The sequence below is a fragment of the Caloenas nicobarica genome, chromosome 2 (assembly GCF_036013445.1).
Source record: "Caloenas nicobarica isolate bCalNic1 chromosome 2, bCalNic1.hap1, whole genome shotgun sequence".
NCBI classification, from domain to species: Eukaryota; Metazoa; Chordata; class Aves; order Columbiformes; family Columbidae; genus Caloenas; species Caloenas nicobarica.
Window position 1 is genome coordinate 16,171,345 of NC_088246.1, and position 17,223 is coordinate 16,188,567.

Sequence of the window (17,223 nt, forward strand, 5' to 3'; positions counted from 1 at the left end):
TGCTTAATTTTAATATGCAAGTTCAGATTTGTACTCAGCCTCTTTTCTTCCTCTCCATGCCTTTGTTACTGCAGAGTGCTGAGATTGACTCAGATGATACAGGAGGCAGTGCTGCACAAAAACAGAAGATTTCCTTCCTTGAGAATAATCTCGAACAGCTTACAAAGGTTCACAAGCAGGTACAATGAGGCTTAATTTGAAGCTTTTATTAAAAACAAACTACTTTAGATCCATTGTTATAGAAATGATTGGATGCATATTGGTTATAAAGTAACTGTTTTATAACTAAATACTACTACATCTTTAGTCTGTTTTATATTCAGAGACACACTCAGGTTTTCCTGTAAAGTACACTAATAGCTATTTTAAGTACATGTGGGTATGTAACAAAATAGCTGCATTTAAACTGAAGAAGGTCCAAGTTGGTGTTTAGAGTTAGTGTGTCGGCCTAGGGGATACTTGCCTGTCTCTGAAGAAGAATGTAGACTTTAAGTGCTGATGTTGGCTAGCGCGTTCTTCCACAGTAACTGATTTTCAAATGACAATCTTACTGATGAGCTATTAGATTTACTAAAAGCTTAAGCAAAGAAGTATAGTAGCCCTACTGCTTCACCTGTGTAGGGGCTGGAGGCCATTTGGTTGGCTCTCCTTCTAAGAGTGATATCAAGAAAATAATTTTGATCTTGTAGCTGGTACGTGATAATGCAGATCTTCGCTGTGAACTTCCTAAACTGGAGAAGCGACTTAGAGCTACAGCTGAAAGAGTTAAAGCTTTGGAGTCTGCACTGAAGGAAGCCAAAGAGAATGCTTCTCGTGATCGCAAACGGTATCAGCAAGAAGTTGATCGTATAAAGGAAGCTGTAAGATCCAAGAATATGGCCAGAAGAGGACATTCTGCACAAATTGGTTAGTTAAGAATCCCTTGCCCTGTAAAACTTCATTTGTCTCCTGATTTTTGTGATCTTTGTGTATGTGTGCACCTTTCAACCCTAGTTGGAACTGCATGCATGAACATGATGTATTTTCTACCATGGGTTATGTTTTGGTTAATAGACTGTGTGTTATGGGTGGTGGTGTATGCTTGGTTGTTTGTTTTTTACTTATTTGAAATGGGTCTTTTCCTGGTAGCTGGATTTTTGCACATACTGGGAAAGGCTTATCGACCTAGAATTCTAGCCTGAACACATGTTCCATTCCCTAGAACAGAACAATACACTGAATGCGAGTCTCAAGTCTGTAACATGATGCCAATTCCCTTCCAATTTGTAAGACTAAGCAGATATTCCAAAGCAAGGAGAGAGATTAAGCCATCACCTTAAACAACAAACAAAATGTCTTGCTATCTCTTGATCTTGTGGGTTTGTCTGTCCCTCTACCCCCAGCTATCATCCTAAAATCCCTAGTTACATTTTTGGTTCTTTGTTCCAAAACATGCAGTACTCTGTAGCACTCCCTGTGGGAAAAGGATGGAAAAAAAAATCTGTAATAGGTAATAATGTTTCTTACTGTGTGGTGGGAAGACAGTCACATTCCCATGGTCCTCCAGCTGCCTTTATGCTGTCAAGCAATGAGGGCCAAAAGGGTGTGTGATCTGTGGAGTACTCCACTGTGCCTATTAGATTATTGTTGTAGATGTAACTATGTGTTCCAGCCTTTTTGTTGTCCTGTGTCAGGACTTCTGTAATCAATATATTTCCCTTGAATGCAACTGAAGTCAGCATTGTAGTTAAACCTGGCTCATATTCTGTAGGTCTGCAAAGAGCTGTTGCAGAATAAACTTAAGTTTTTTCTTGGTCGCTTCAAGTGGTGGCTGGATGGCAGGTGCTTTCCTGTCTTGTCTTTCTCTCAAGTGATCTCCAAGAAGACAAACAGAATTCTCTAGTGAGCTTACCACAGGTATAAAGCCTCTCGTATTTATATGTCTAGATGAACTAGTCATGTCTTACTGGAGATCAGTTGCTCAAAGGCAGAAACTGAGAAGTGTTTCTCTGATACAGCTGCTGCTTGTAGGTACTTCATATCCACTCTTACCTACTGAAACTTTAAATGCTTCTGTTTACCTATTACAGAACTTTGTAAAGTCATACTGTTGTGTGTGTCCTGTTAAGAGCTTGTGCAAAACTGATTGAAAACATAATTTTTCAAAGTGTATGCAGCTTGTGAATTACCTGTCAGAACTACTGGTTTTTAATTCAGTAGTAGAGTAAGTTGTATTTTTGTATGGCAGTAGGAAGTTGAAGAAGCAGTGTTGTCTGTGGAGCAATCAGTATGCAGAATCACTTGCAGAGCAGAGGAACTAGTGGCTTATTAATCAAGTAGATATGGAAAATAAGGCAGGGTATAATGACTCCTTATAGGAACATAAAACTCATGGAACTTTGTCTAGTGATGTGTCTTATTTCATTCTTATTGCCAAGAAATGCCCCTCTTACAGGGAATTGCATTAGGTGGGGCAGAGAATCACTAGCAAAAGCTTTGCTAGCTTTAATTCTAATAGGGACAATAAAAGCAAAACCTTGTCTTGTTTTTCAGGGCTTTTTATAGTTGACACTAATCTTTTAGGTTATCAGAAAACCATCTCCTAAACTTGTTTTCTTATTCAAAGTGCATTCAATTTTGATTATTACATTTGAGATGCTCTAAAATAAAGCATTAGTAATTGTGAATAATCAGAGATAAAATTGTGATGTACATATTCGTAAGTCATGTTGGTTTTCATGCAGCTAAGCCTATCCGTCCTGGCCAGCATCCAGCAGCTTCTCCAACCCATCCAAGTGCAATTCGTGGTGGAGGTGCGTTCACTCAGAACAGCCAGCCAGTTGCACTGCGTGGAGGTGGAGGACGGCAAGACAAAGTGTAAGTTGGTCTTATAGCATTTTTTAAAATATGTGACTATGCTGTTTTGTATTAGTTTTGGTTACAGTTCACTCTGCAACATAAAATCACTTGAACAATCAGATTAATATTTTTTTTTTACAGAATGTTATGGTTAGAGGAACAGCATACATGTACATCTGATTAATGCTGCTGCAGCTTTTGTTATTAAACTGGCGTTGTAAAACGGTAGTTCTGGAGTTTTTCTGCTGGAATAGAACAAAATGTGAAAACAGTCAGTTGGAGATAGTTACCAGTCACAGCCAATAGCTACTGTTTGGGAAAGGACTGGACAGTTTAAATTCTTTTGGCTTGCTAGTATCTTTTTAAATATAGTTTTCTTCAGAAAACATTCAGTGATGAAATTAAAAAAATGATGCTATTCTTATATGTTGTTTACTTGCTGTTTTTACTATGTTTGCACACTACGTCGTGTGTCAGTGATTTGGAAGTATTTGACAGAAAAATTAATGTGTTAATCCAGTAAAATTAAAATGTTAGCCTAGCTAAAATACAGTAATTGAAATTAATATGTGCACTTATATGAAAATGTCTCTAATCTCCTAAGTAATTACAAATTGTCTGGTACTTAATATGCTTAAGTTGCTCACAGAATCATGTCTCTTAACATCTGCATTATAGATGTTGGTCACCTAACAGTGATGCTTTGCTGCACTCTGTCATCTTCACTTTGGAACATTTGTAGAAATGTATTCGAGGCATTCCCGTAGTTTAGGTTATCCGTGTCTTCAGCTTGAAAATATTCCTAAAATGATTGTGTGGTGCTTGAACACTGGGTGCTTTTCTTCTCAAGGGCTCCAGAGTGGCTTACGTTAATCTTGTTTCCATTTGTTTCTTTTTATTAGCTGACTGATTTTTTCGAAGTTTTCTCTCTGATTTAGAGACAACCAGGCTGTAGTGCTAGTTAGGGTACCTGGTTCTGCTCAGTAGTATCTCTTAGTAAACATTTGCCTTGAATGGCCAAGGAACTGGCAATTTGTGGATTCTTGATTATGTTAGTATGGTGAAATTCATCTTCAGGAAGCTACTCTTGACTATAAAGGCAATCTAGTTCAGCTGTCCAATAGAGAGACATTTCGTGGTATGATTGACCCAGTTGATTTTAGATGCCTACTTTAGCCTGAGTTTGCACGTGCTCTCATGTTGCCAGGAATTCTAACTGAATAGGACCTATTTAGTCTCATACTACTTTGAGAGTACTTAGAATAGTTGATATAATGAACAATAAATAACTAAATTTTGAGCTTGTCTCTTGCTTTGGAGAAGAGCTTTCACTGTTGGTCCTGGGGAATTTATCTAGGAGACTTAGCACTTTGACTTTTGGACTATGTGTAGATAAATCATGAAGGAGTTGAAAATTGCTAAGTATTAACAAACAAATTAAAAAAACTCCATAATATGCTTACAGAATCTCTTAAACAGTTGTCAAGTTGTCATATAATTCTTCTAATGTCAGCATGTTGCCTCTCTCTGTAGAACTATGCAGAGTTTAGCACTTAAAGGCAGGAGAGTGGACACAATTTACTCCAGCTTTCCTATCTTATTTTTGGCAGAACCTGTCCCTTACACAAGTAAAGGAACAAAACCTTTTTGAACTTTATTTTACCATTCAATATAAACTTGTTCTGAGCTTCCGAATAGTCAGCCAGTATCGCTTTTCTCTGTAGTATTGTCATTATACTTTTGGGGGGGATTAATACAGATACTAAACATCTGAACTTCTGGTTAGAGAAGAACTTTTGGTACAGTAGGAACATGATGTACCACTTTACATTCAGAGACCACCATTTAACAAATTATTCTGGAAACATTAAAGAAATACAGAGATTCTAAATTGTGATTTGCCTTTGAAAATGAAACTTTTTTAGGATGATTAATGCCAAATGATCTCTTCATTCCCATTTCATCTTCACAAAACAGTAAAGTGAAAACTCTGCAGCAGTTGGTTGGTGGTTTCCAGACAGTTTTCACTGGCCTGGAAAAATAGCAACATGTAATTGGTTTATGTTTGTAATGTTTACTCTATTAAGGCAATCAGAATTGAATGCTCGGTCAGTTTATCGTACTGTAAATTTGTTGGTAAGAGACAGTATTGCTAAAATGCTTTGCGTTGCGGCATTTCTTAGTATAAAGTAGGTGTTTTGTTAGCAATTGTCTGAGTGGTCTAAGAATTGGACTCTTAAAGGCTATGTAAATAGTATAGTCTACAGTAAATGTAAATAACTCTGCTTTTTTGGCTTATGAGGTACAAGCATTTAACTCTGTTGTTTCTCTCATTTGCAGTTGCTGAAAAGGAAATGCAGTGTGAGAAGGATTGGATATCGTGTAGAGGGAGTCATTCCATGACAATAATCTCTCCCTTTGGGGACTGTAGGGTTATTTTTTGAAAATGTATAAATTATACCTGGCCTGTACAGCTCTTCCCCCTTCTACAAATTCTGCTAACTGATTCTGAAAAAAAAACCCTAGAGTGCAATTTTGGCGTCTTGAAAATGACATGTTACTTAAAGTGTAGCTCTGCTCATCACACAGTTTGTCTTTCATGTCTTAAATTTAGTCTGCACTGTGCCAAGCTGAATGTGCGTTGAGAAAATCTTAGTTGAAATTTTCTAGCTTACTTTGTGTACATCTTACCGTCTTAGGGTATGTGCAACAGTGTTTAAGTATACTTTCATTTTTTTCACTTCATATAACACTACATGTCCCACTGAATTAGAACGGCACTCTACATTGCAGTTTTCTTTTGGAATGCTACATGGAGCATTGGAACTAAATTTATTTGTACAGTGTAAGAATACTGAAGTGTGCTTACGACAACTGCCATAAGGCACTGTGATCGCTACACCACAGAGCTGAAGAGTTCAATATGAACAAGGCTGTTTAACTGTTATCTCATTAAATGCCCATTTATTGGGTAATTTAGAATTAAATATTGTACAGTAATAAGAGTAAACCTAAGTTTACAAAAAATACTTTGGCAATGGATGATCCCATCTGTCCTGTTCCTGATTCTGCACACAGTACAGTCTGGTGGAGTGAAAACATTCTGCTTCATTCTGATGAGCCTGTCTATCCATTCGTCTGTATCTGTGGTGGTTCACTGTCACTATTTTATAATAGTGAAGTAAGTGCAATCTAAAATTTAACTTGATATTCCACTGCATACACAATACTGGAATTTTTGGCTAAAATTTTAACTTAGAATTTAAAAAAAATTCAGCAACTGTCCAATGAATTCTGGTACACTAATAAAGGATACAACTTTTTAAAACTGATGTATCTGGAAATCCCAGGGATGTGTTTAAAAAAAAAATAAAGTGCTACCCTGAATTGTATTTGTAATCCATTTCTAAGTAGGTATATGAAATGTCCAAAGTAGTGATTGTTGAATATTTTTCTTCTTTTTGCAATAAAGTCCTATAAACTGGTTAACAAAATGAAACATGGAGTTTTTTTGGTTTTGAGCTCCAGTACTCGCACTGAGCTGAATCTGGGTTTTAAAGTTTTATAGCATAATTTGCCTAACTTATTTGTAGGGTTTAGCCACTCTAAGTTTTAGAACAGCTGAATTCTGGATGAAGTGAGTCACCAGGTGGAACTTTATATTACTGAAAGAATTCAATGAGCTTCCCAGACCCAGGTGGTACCACCTTGTGTGTTGAATTTTTTGCTGGGTACTCATCAGTTATTGTGGAAACAGTAGAGACTCTTTCACTGTTCAGGCAGCAAATCACTTTCAACTTTTATAAATAGACAAAATATTTATATTATGATGGAGTGTAGTCAGATTTTGGACCTTGAACCACCTTTTTCTATATCTACAGTAGTCTGAATTTTTAATAGTTTGTTTTTTAAAGATTGAGTGCATCAGTCAGAAATCTCACTATTTTTGAGTTTTCAGCTTATAAGACTGTTTTGTTCATTAAGGCTGTCAGACACTCCGAACTTGCAGTTTTTGAGCGCTATTAAAGACGACAGCATACTGAGGACAGAAAAATACAGGAACCACAAACTATATTGAATGAAATTTCTCATAATGCAAACAGCACTGTCTGTTATCTTAATGTTAACTACAGGTTTTCAGACCTTTGTTTGTTAATACACAATCATAAAAACAAACAAACCTACCTTCTTTAAAATACATTTAAATGAAGCAGGATTTTTTTCCTCATGCCTGTGAATGGGGGTTTCATTCCTATAGGTGATTATAATAGGTTTTGGTGCTGAAAATTGCTGTTTAAAAATATAAATTAAATGGTAACTAGTCTGTAGCTCAGTGTACATCACCTTTTTATATTTAAACTTTTTATTTTAAACCTTTTATGAAGTTTATTGAGAACTGCCTCTCGAAATGTAAAAAAAAAAAGAAAAAAAAAAAACCCACACTTTTTTTTTTCCTGATTTGGCTGTCCTAGGTCAGCTGGACAGGACAATTACTGGTTTTTGTAAATTAAAATATTCAGTCTATATGAGGAATGTTCAACACTGCTCTTTCAACTTGCAGTCTTCAAATGGTTCTTATTTTTATGTTCCTCTAGATCATGTTTTTTAAAAGACGGTTTAGGATAGGAACTTGATGAAATAATATTTATTTCTGGTGAACAACTAAATTATTTACGTAACTTAAATGCTGACTCACTACTGTGTGTAACTCTAAATTTGACATGAGGACAAGTCTACCTGTGGAATATGATTTAACTTCAGTACACTTAAGATGCATTAAAACAATTGGAGAAGACGCCATATAGTTTTAACTTACCTGCATGCTGTAAATGTATTTGTGTTTAAATAAAAAGAAGAAAAATCTTTAACTTTGTGCATTTATTCAGTGTCTATGCCTATTTGTTAAATTGTCTCCATAGAATATTTTCCACTTGATAAGTTTCATGACTAGTTATTTCTGGGTTAATCAGGATCCCTTGCTCTTAGCCTCATATTCCAGTGTTTGTTAATACAAGTAAGCTTTCCCTCACACAAATATGAATATTTAAGTCTTTAGTCTTTGAAAAACTGTTCATGACAGAAAAAACAAACACAAAACCCTCAAACCAAGGGAAAGAACAAAAACAACAAAACCCCCAAACGCTGATTCCTGTGGAAATGTTCAGAAATTGCTTACAGCCATGGTAAATCAGACTGGGATTACTTTGACCTCTCCTGAAGGCACATACTACATGGTTCATAAATATGCCAGCTTAATTGCCATTTTTTAATGGCTTCTCTTGGTTGTGTATGTTTTACTTTGTTGTTGTTTGGTTGGGTTTTTTTAAACATCAACTTCCACACTATTTATTTTGGATACAGTAAGTGACACACTTGAAAGAATTCTCCCTTGGCACAGGGTGCAGACACAAGCATTCTTTCTCTCAAAGGAGAGATTGCTTCTTTTGCTCCAAACAGCTGGTTTGTTTCCAGACCACTGATCTCTGCTACTTCAAAAACAAACACAACCCAAAAAACAAACACAACCAAAACAAAAAACAACAACAACTTGAAAAACAAACCCCCAAACCCTCACCAACAAACCCAAGTCTCCTCTCCTCCAGCTATGTCTACATGTAGTTATTTCTTAGCTGTAATTGGGAGTTAGGTATGTAAGGTTATTGCTGTGTCCCGTTCATCAAGGGGGTTTTTGATTTGTGGGGTTTTTTTGTTTGTGTTTGGTTTGGTGTTTTTTGTTGGTGGTTTTTTTTTTTTTAATGGACACATTCTAGAGTAAGGTGAAGTCAGGTTAGAGACAGTTATACTTTCCAGGAGCAGAAGGCAATTTAAGAACTAGAGGAGACTGCCGTAATTCAGGCCTACTGGCAGTTGAGGAAGCATAGATACACTTACATTCCATGTTTGTTCTTTAAAATCAAACAGCATAGAAGCTGATCGAGGATTTGGGCACACAATGCGCATTTGGTTTAGTTCCTGAGCAATGTAAAGTCCAATTTTAAGACTTTCTAAGATGACAGCATTTATCTGGGTTGGGATGCATGAAGAATGGGTGTCTGCTTGCAGCGGTTCAGCCTGCAGATCGCAGTTCTGACAACTGCCTGTTCACCTGGAGCACCTGCTGTATCTTCAGCCTGAGCTGTAGCTGCTTGTGCTTTAGGTGCTCCCCATTGGCCGCTGAAGGAGGGAAGTGAAATGGAGCCCTTCTGTTTTGTCACTCTGACCAAGAGCTCATCTTGCTAAATCTGTTTGCAGAGGTGCCAGATCTATGGGTTGCCCAGAAAATCAGTCGAACACAATGATTCCTCTCAACAGTCTGCTCTAGATGTGTCACCTTGGGGGCTTTCCTGAGCAGGTGTCAGTTGTCTGTTACGGGGATGCTCTAAGTTCTCCTTTTATCCAATGTGCTTGGACAGTAATCTTTGGAATCCATGTAAACTTGGTTTTGGTTGGAAAGGAATTAATGAACTGCTCTCTTTTTTGAACTTGTCTTCTGCTGATTTGGTCACACTTCGTTCTTGTTCAAGAGAGATTAGTCCCTTTCTGTGCCACCTAGACTTTTGCAGACCTCTCCTCTTTTTGTTCCTCAGGACTCATAATTTTCCTTTCCCAGTAATCTGTAACAGTTGATTCTACTTTTTCTGAGTGGTATTGAACTGATTTTTATGGAGCAATCTAGTTATGTGATGCTGCAATCATCTGGATATTTTTCTCAGAAAAAGATTTAGCTAAATTTATAGAGCTTTGAAATATAAGTATATATATAAAAGCACAGAGGAGGCTGATTTAGGTCTGCTAGTACAATCGTGTAAAAGAAAAGATCTCAGGAGGAAGATACTATGTCTGTAAAACTGCTCAATAATGAGCTAATCTGATAGTATAAAATATTTCATAATATATCTTATTAACAGAAAATGGTTCTGTCGTGCCGGTGAAGTGCTCTCTTGAGTAGATCTGTGTCTCTGCTAGGGGATGACCAACTCAAAACAAATTGCAGAGAAGGACTAAGGGATGCTCAAAAAGGAAAGTAAGTCTCTCACTCTGAAGTTTCTTATGAGCAATGGCATGACCCGAAATTACTTCTGAAATAAGGAAAAAATATTAATACCTCTCTGACAAGGGAAAATCTGCAGTTACCCACACTGATAAACCACAAACTGGTAAGAAATTCATTGACGGAACAAGTTTGTTCTGTTGGCTGCCTTGGTGTGGCTTCCCTCTTGAAAGGATGGAGAAGTTGTAATGCCAATTTACAAAGTGTCAAAATGCATCACTATATTTAACACATGCTATGTGCAAAACCGTCTCGAGTCACTTAAGTACATAACAGCATGTCTGGAAGATGATTACTGAAGACCGATGGGTCCATCAGAATTTCTGCCTGTGGAGTTTTGAGCTGATTAATCTTTCTGAACTCCCTACAGGACTGTTCATCATTTTACCTTTAACCAGTCCTTGCTGCAGGGAGTGACAAAGTGAAGCAGGACTGGGCAGGGAGAGTAATTTGAGCTGCTAACTCCTTTTAGTGTTTCATTATGAAGGCCGAAGGTGCAGAGGGTATCAGCTGGGCTATCCAGTGTATTGGGGAGAGGAAGAGTTACCTGAAGAAGAAAAATATAATGCAAAAGAAAGCAGAAGAAAAATACATGCAAATGAGACTATTGTAATAGAGCATACTTAGTCTATTTAACTTTGAAAAGGAAAATAAGAGGCTAATGACTATAAAGGGGAAAGAGAGGGGTGTTGCATAGCATGGTGTGGCATACCTGCCCCCCAATGCCTTGCAGGTGTACATTTCAGGAGAATAGTCCCTGCAGGGTCCATGGTGCTCTGCACAGTGTAGGCAGAACAGTGTTGCAGGATAGAGCTAAATCCACCAGTTGTCTTCACCTAAGGTACCCAGGAAACTGTTCACATGTAACTCCAGCAAGTAAAGACAGCAGCATAACCCACATTCTCCACATTCCTAAATCCACAAAACTAGGTGTGGAAATGACTCAGAGGTGCCCCCAGGTGTGTGTTGCGAAGAGCTATTTCCACAGCCTCTGTTGTGAGTAACAAATACCTGGGAGCCCCTGTCCTGATCTGAAAGTCAGCTCACATTGTCTCCTGCAGCTGGAGACAAATACACTTCACACCTGATAACACCATATTGAAGATACCTGCAAAGCCACTCGCTATTGCAGTGGATGCTTGATCTGGCTTTTGCCAGCGGCATTAAAAAGTGTGTTAAAAAGCAAATTAGCTCAGCAAAGCATAAATGCCGGTGTTCTCCTATTTGCTTATCGCCTCTGTCAACAGCTCCAGTTTGGATCAGCCCGGGGTGGGGGTGTTGTACCGCCATGACAGTTTTACACGATCACTCAGCATCCTATTAAAAAGCAGGTATTTGCAGAGTATTTTGTGCTGGTCTTTTCTTGAGAGGGTGTAAATGATTCTTTAAAGTATTTTTACTGCAAGAAATACCCTTCAGCAGAAACCACGACAGATCTTAGTCTGCCGCCCAGGAAAACTCCTTTCAACCACAGTTTAGCTGCGAGGCCTTTCTGTTTCTGGTACCGGCGGCGTGCAGCAGCCTGGTGATGGTCTGTGGTTTCCAGGGCCTGGTTTGCAGTGGGGACTGCAGTGGGGTGATGATGGGAAAGGAAAGCTCTTTTGGCAGAGGGTCTCCTCTCACATGTGTTCACAGAGCTGTGCCTTGTCAGGTTCCCTGTCCTGGTGGGTGGTTCTGCAGAGACGGCTCAGCTCGCTTTGCTCATGAATGGTCAGACAGGAGTCCTGGTGCTGCTGCTGCCATCCTCAGCCCCTCGCCTTTCCCCTTGAGAGCGGAGGGCTTCCCCCTGCCCACCTTGGGACCCTGGCGTGAGGGACTTGTCACTGTGCTGGTGGACAGGAGGAGCTGCGTGCTTGTCCTGGAAGAAATCTGTATCCCTGCTCCTGCGGGTCTGTTTTCCGCACTGTGAAGCCACATGCCACAGGGCCGTGTAACAGGAGAGGGGCTGGAGCACAGGTCCTGAACAAGAACAAACACAGTCCAGGCTGTGGAGTAATAAAAGTCCCAAGTTTGATGTGTGAGACTTACTAGGTCTGTTCATCTTACAGTAAAAAATGAAGAGTTCTTCCTCTGTCACCGCTGGGGTCTTCCCAGCTGCCCAGGCAAGGACTAGTTTGTTGATGAGCCTACAAGGTCGTGATGAAGCGTGAGCCACGCTTGTCATGTCGCTGCTTGGGGCAGTAAAACCAGAACTGCCCAGCTGGGGCTGAAATTTCAGCTGTGCAGAGCTAGTTATTAACAACCAGAAACTAACCTACCCCATGCAAGCCCCTTCTGTGGACACTTTATTAACCCAAAATGTGTGAGTGAGAGAGGAGAGGGCTGCCCCGGGGGAGAGGGAGCTTGCACACCGGGAGCCGCCGGTCCAGGGATCCAGCTGTCCAAATCGACAGATTATCAAATCCCTGCTCACTCCCTTGCCCCGGCTTTCTTTTCTGCCTTTAATCTGAAATCCAGATTGGGCACCCAGGCCCGAAGCCCGTGTGGAAGCTGCACCCGGCGCCAAGGGCGCTAGAGGGCGCCAAGGGCCCGGCCGCGGCCCGCGGGAGCCCGGTGTTGCTGTAGGGCTGTTCGTTTGGACTTCCAGGCGTTGATCACCGCAGGTGGCAGCTCAGATGGTTTGTGTTTAGCAGCCCGGGGCTCCTGTGCGGTACTGCTTGCCCGCCTGTGTCTCTGTGTCCCTCTCGCCCCCTCAGTTCGCCGGCCAGCAGCCGGGAGCAGGGCGGCCGTTCCTCAGGGGGCTGAGGCTTTACCAGCGCTCTGCAACCTGCTGGGTGTTTTTCTTCCTTTAAACGTGTTTGTATTTTGTACAGGTCCTTCCCAACCCACAAACCTCTTCCCCGTCCCTGATTCCAGAAGGGACGCTTCCCCAGGTGACAGAAAAACTGTCTCTGGCCTCCCGGGTGCCGCGTACACAGAACGCGGGCCCCTGCAGGGGAGCTGGGGGGGCTCAGCAGCTCAGCACTTCGCCTTTTCCACACGTTGTTGGCTCACACAGAGTTCACACTTCGTGTGCCCCAGAACTCCGACCTCCTCCACTCAGCACCTCGGTTCCCGGCCCGTCCTGAGGCACCGGCCTGTGGGGAGAAACCCTGTGGGCTTCCCGCAGGTGTAGGAACCACTGCGGGCTGCCCTCGTGCGTGACCTTTATAAAGTCATCTAACTAAAACCTGAAAAATTCATACTTATGCTGAGTGCCCAAGTAGCTTTACTGCCGGCATGCAGACCAAGTGCCGTTTGTCACAAAGAAATGCACCAGGAGCACGTCCTCTGTGTGTCTTTGTATATCGTGATGTGTAAAGCTCTTCTATCCTACAGACCTGCATGCAATTGAATCTCAACCTTAAAATATTATGAAAAGCTACATATTTCTGAATAAGTACCAGAATTTTCTCCTAGACATTTTCCACTCTTTTTTTTTTTTTTTTCCCCCGGAAGATACTTGGCAATATCACAAAATTTGGTATCTGTATTTGAACTGCAAAAGAGTGATATAAGATGCAGGAAGCCAGACCTGTGCAGTGGATAGATCATTATCAAATCCAGTCATAGGTGAAGCTTTGAGCCATTTTTATATTCTCCTCTCATCTCCAGCTGACTTGTCTCTATTGATCTACAGATACATGAGCAGCACGAGATGCAGGAAGAGTCATTCCTGATGAGAAATAGATTTTTCCCCCACGCTCATTATTGTAGAGGACTGTCAGTTTCCCTTGGCAGCCCATACAATGGGCTTGCTCTCTAATAAATGCAGATAGCATTAAATTAATGTTTCATTCCCATGGTGACAAACGGTGGCATCTAGTTCTAGCGCAGGATAATTCAATGGCAATATGGCAGCAAACAAGTACCTCGCCTGTTATGGGCTAATCAGGGATGTGGAGTGTTCAAATTGGACTCAAAGCATCTACATAGCTTAGAGTAAGTTTATTAACCTGGAGACACACTAGTGAAGATGAGCTGGGAACCGGGAAATGAGAGAATGTGCATTAAAAAAAAAAAAAAGAGCCAAGGCGCATAAAAATAAGCATTAAAGCATGGTCAATTTTAATAAACATTCCTTCTAATCTTCCTCTAACTGGAACCTCTGCAGGAGCTGTCAGGGAAGGAGAACTGTATCCACACCTGAGTGCAGGAGTATGAGTATGCATGGAGATGAAGAAGAGGATCCTTGGTTCATATGCTTGGTTGATGAAGCTGGTAGAAATCGGGCTGCCAGCCTGGCAAATGGTGGAGTTTGTCATATTCTTTGGTCAGAGTTTGGCAACCTAGGGTAAGGCAGAGCTGTAGAGAACCAGACGCAGAGGTGTTTGGAAACTCTTGCATGAAGGAGCCAAGAGCAGATATCCATAGCAGAGAGACTCTAAGGGTGGTAGAAGCCTGATGGGTGACTGAAGCCCTTCAGCACCCTGCTGTGCTGCTGGGAAGGGAGCTGCTGGCCCTCTGCCAGCCCTGGATCTGAGGCTTCTCTCTCTGCTTCTCCTCTGCTGCTTTTGTCCCCTCCTGCTGGATGCGTATCTGGTGGCCCTTCATTAGGCCCAACAGTGAGTGCATCTTTCTTTTCAATTTATAATATGCATGGGTAACTAGAGGGAACAAGATACTGAGATCTTGAGACAACTTGCAAAGAAGAGAGATTTTGCAAGGACAGGGAATTCAGCCTTCATTATTAGACTCGCCCCAGGGTTTTGTTCTGCACATCAGCAGTTCTGCAGGGGGAGGAGGACCAGCTGCAGGATCTTACAACAGAGGGTTCCCCTTTCACTTGTGCTCAGCTGTATGTGCCGCATGTTTGTGACAGGCTATTTTCTGCATATATTCTCAGTGAGACCAATGCTTCAGTTAGTGCTTGGGATAAAATCTTATGGGTAGTAGTTGCTTTTTTCTTTTCATCATATTAGTTATTTAAAAGCATCTCATTCATGTCCCCTAAAATTATTCTAAAGATTCTCATCACACTTGGGTTTTTTTATTAATGAAAGCCCTGGGAGCCACATCTGGCATGCTTTATTGATCGTAATCTCATGGCTGGAAGCTCATCTTGGTAGCTATAGCAACAGAACTTTTTTTTTTTAAATGTCAACATAACGCTGCAAAAAGTGGAGTAAGAGGGAGCAGATAATTTACATTACTGAGCAGCTAATAACTCTTTTTTTTCTGTAACCAATTCTGAGTTTTCTAATTTGACAGTGTAAATAATGGATAGGAACAAAATCTTTTGACAGCTACATCTGCTGTGGAAGCTCATGAAAGAGAATAACATGGATGCATGTGGGGTCTTGAGAGAGCTTTTTGCTGGCCGTGCTTGGTCCTGTCCTCTGCTGGGCCACAGGCATCACAGACAGGCTGAGAGTGCAGACCCTGGAGCAGCAGCACTTCAGAGAATGTATTCGCAGCCCTTTCTCCCCTACCCAACCAGGCAGGGGTCTCAAACACTGCCCATGTCAGTAGGGCTTGCTCCAGCTCCCAGGGGCAAGAGGTGCTCCCAAAATGTGCCGAAGGGTTAGGGTGAAATGGTGCAGACTGAAATTATGACTTTCTGTAAGTGCACTCTGATGCCTAAAGACCCCTGTGAGGCCGGCACCAGCAATTTGTTTTTATCAGAGATTTTCTCAGGTTTGTCTAAACACCTCTAAACACCTTGTGTCCACACACAAGTCACCTCTGAACCAGGGGCCCTGCAGGTAACCTGGTCTGCAGTGCGGGATGGCTCTTCCCTCTGCTTCCAGCTCTGATGTTTGGCTCTGAGAGCATTTGGAGCAGCATTTCTTCATCCTGCCTAACAACGGCATCCTGCTAGCACTTGAAAATCACGATGCTGGGACAGTCAAATGAAGTGGTGGGTGGATGCTGTTGCCTCCCTTGCTTTCCCTCAGGGCTTTCCAGCAAGGCAAGTGGAGAACCGCCCTCAGCCTCCAGCCAGAGCAGAAAGTCAGATCCAGCTGTGGCTGCCTGCCTTTTTCAGGTCTGCAAGAAACTACATATGGGTATAAAAAAATTTTAGAGATTCAACCCTTGACATAATCTTTTCAGCAGCTGAATAAAATAGCCCTTTGGAAGTGCTGGAGAGCACAGCCCTGAGAAAATTGCCCAGGGCAAAGGGCAGGTTCCTTTGCTGTGGCCCCCCACCGCTCCCCAGGTAGGGCCTGGAAACTGTTCCCATCAACTTCCCAGCAGGTGATCAGTGCAAAACGCTTTGGTGGCCTTGACATGTTCCCTCAATTGGCACTTGTGTTCCCCAAGTCCCACTCCTGGTGTGGGAGGTCTCCCTGGGGCGTACAGCCTCAGGCAGGCCTGAGGTTCTTGGCAGCACTCCACAAAGGACCTCTATTATTATTACCGAAATCCAGCTAGCAGCTGGAGGGCAAGTCATCTGCGGGCTCTGCTGCTCTAAATATCATCTATTTGAGCCCCACTTCTGTGCAGTCCTCTTCCCCACAGCCCCGCTGGCAAGGCGGCACAAGGCCTTCCCTGCAGATGCCCTTTCCATCCAAGAAACACATAGATCGACTTCTTCTCATCCTGCTCAAAAACCAGGCTGGGTGGAGGGTGTTTTCTGACACGTATTTCCTGGGTTATGTTGAATCTCCATCCATCCCAGCGGAAGGCGGCGGCCGGGGCAAAGGCGGCTGCCACTTCCGCCCGACCGCAGCCCCGGCGTTTTTTCCCTGCGCAGATGATGCAGCCGCTCATGCGTGTTAATCCCAGCATCAGGTCACTGAGCGGGAACAAGGCAGGGATTGTTCCTCCGGAGCCCGGGGAAAGCAGGAACACAAGGCATGGCGAAGAGAGAGGAAAGACATGCCACCCCATCCCAGACGGCGGCAGAGGGTGAATTGTGTCTCCATTTTGCTTTGGGTGATACCAAGGGCTGGTTGCTGGAAGAGGTGCTGGAAGAGATGCTAAGACCTTGTTGCTGCTGAATAAAAGAGTGAGTTGGCACGCGTTGGCGCTGACGTGGTGAAACATGTTTCCCCTGCGCTGCACCCACAGAGCACCCCGGGGAAGGAGATAACCATCAGGAAAATATGTAGTGATGGCGCTGCCAGGGATTTGACACAGCAAAATACTTCTGCTGTTATCTGTTTCTGCTAGTTGAAGCACTCCTCCCTGCTAGGGCAGGTTCCTCGCTGCTTTAACACTTAGAAGTTTGAAGAGTTGAGGTGGTGGGTACAACATCAGCGGGAAGGACCAGTCTGCTGCGTGGTTAAGGTTGGGCTCTGTGATACTTTGCTTCCAGTTCAGCCAGTCAAGTGCGTCACTGTGAAAAGTTTGCAATTTTATATGGTGAGAGCAGAAATGGAAGAGTAAAGTATGTCCCTAAGAGCAGACAG

The 17,223-nt window shown here is 42.1% G+C and overlaps 1 protein-coding gene across 2 annotated transcripts in view; it reads left to right on the forward strand.

The window, feature by feature from the left end:
* Positions 1 to 7,688, forward strand: part of KIF5B (kinesin family member 5B) — a 35,095-nt gene extending 27,407 nt beyond the window's left edge. For both annotated transcript variants that reach the window (XM_065628052.1, XM_065628053.1), the window contains exons 23-26: positions 75 to 179; positions 690 to 906; positions 2,724 to 2,856; positions 5,179 to 7,688. In XM_065628052.1, the coding sequence (XP_065484124.1) occupies positions 75 to 179; positions 690 to 906; positions 2,724 to 2,856; positions 5,179 to 5,185 (462 nt within the window). In that variant the 3' untranslated portion in view covers positions 5,186 to 7,688. The remainder of the gene's footprint in view (positions 1 to 74; positions 180 to 689; positions 907 to 2,723; positions 2,857 to 5,178) is intronic.
* The last annotated feature ends 9,535 nt before the right edge of the window (positions 7,689 to 17,223 follow it).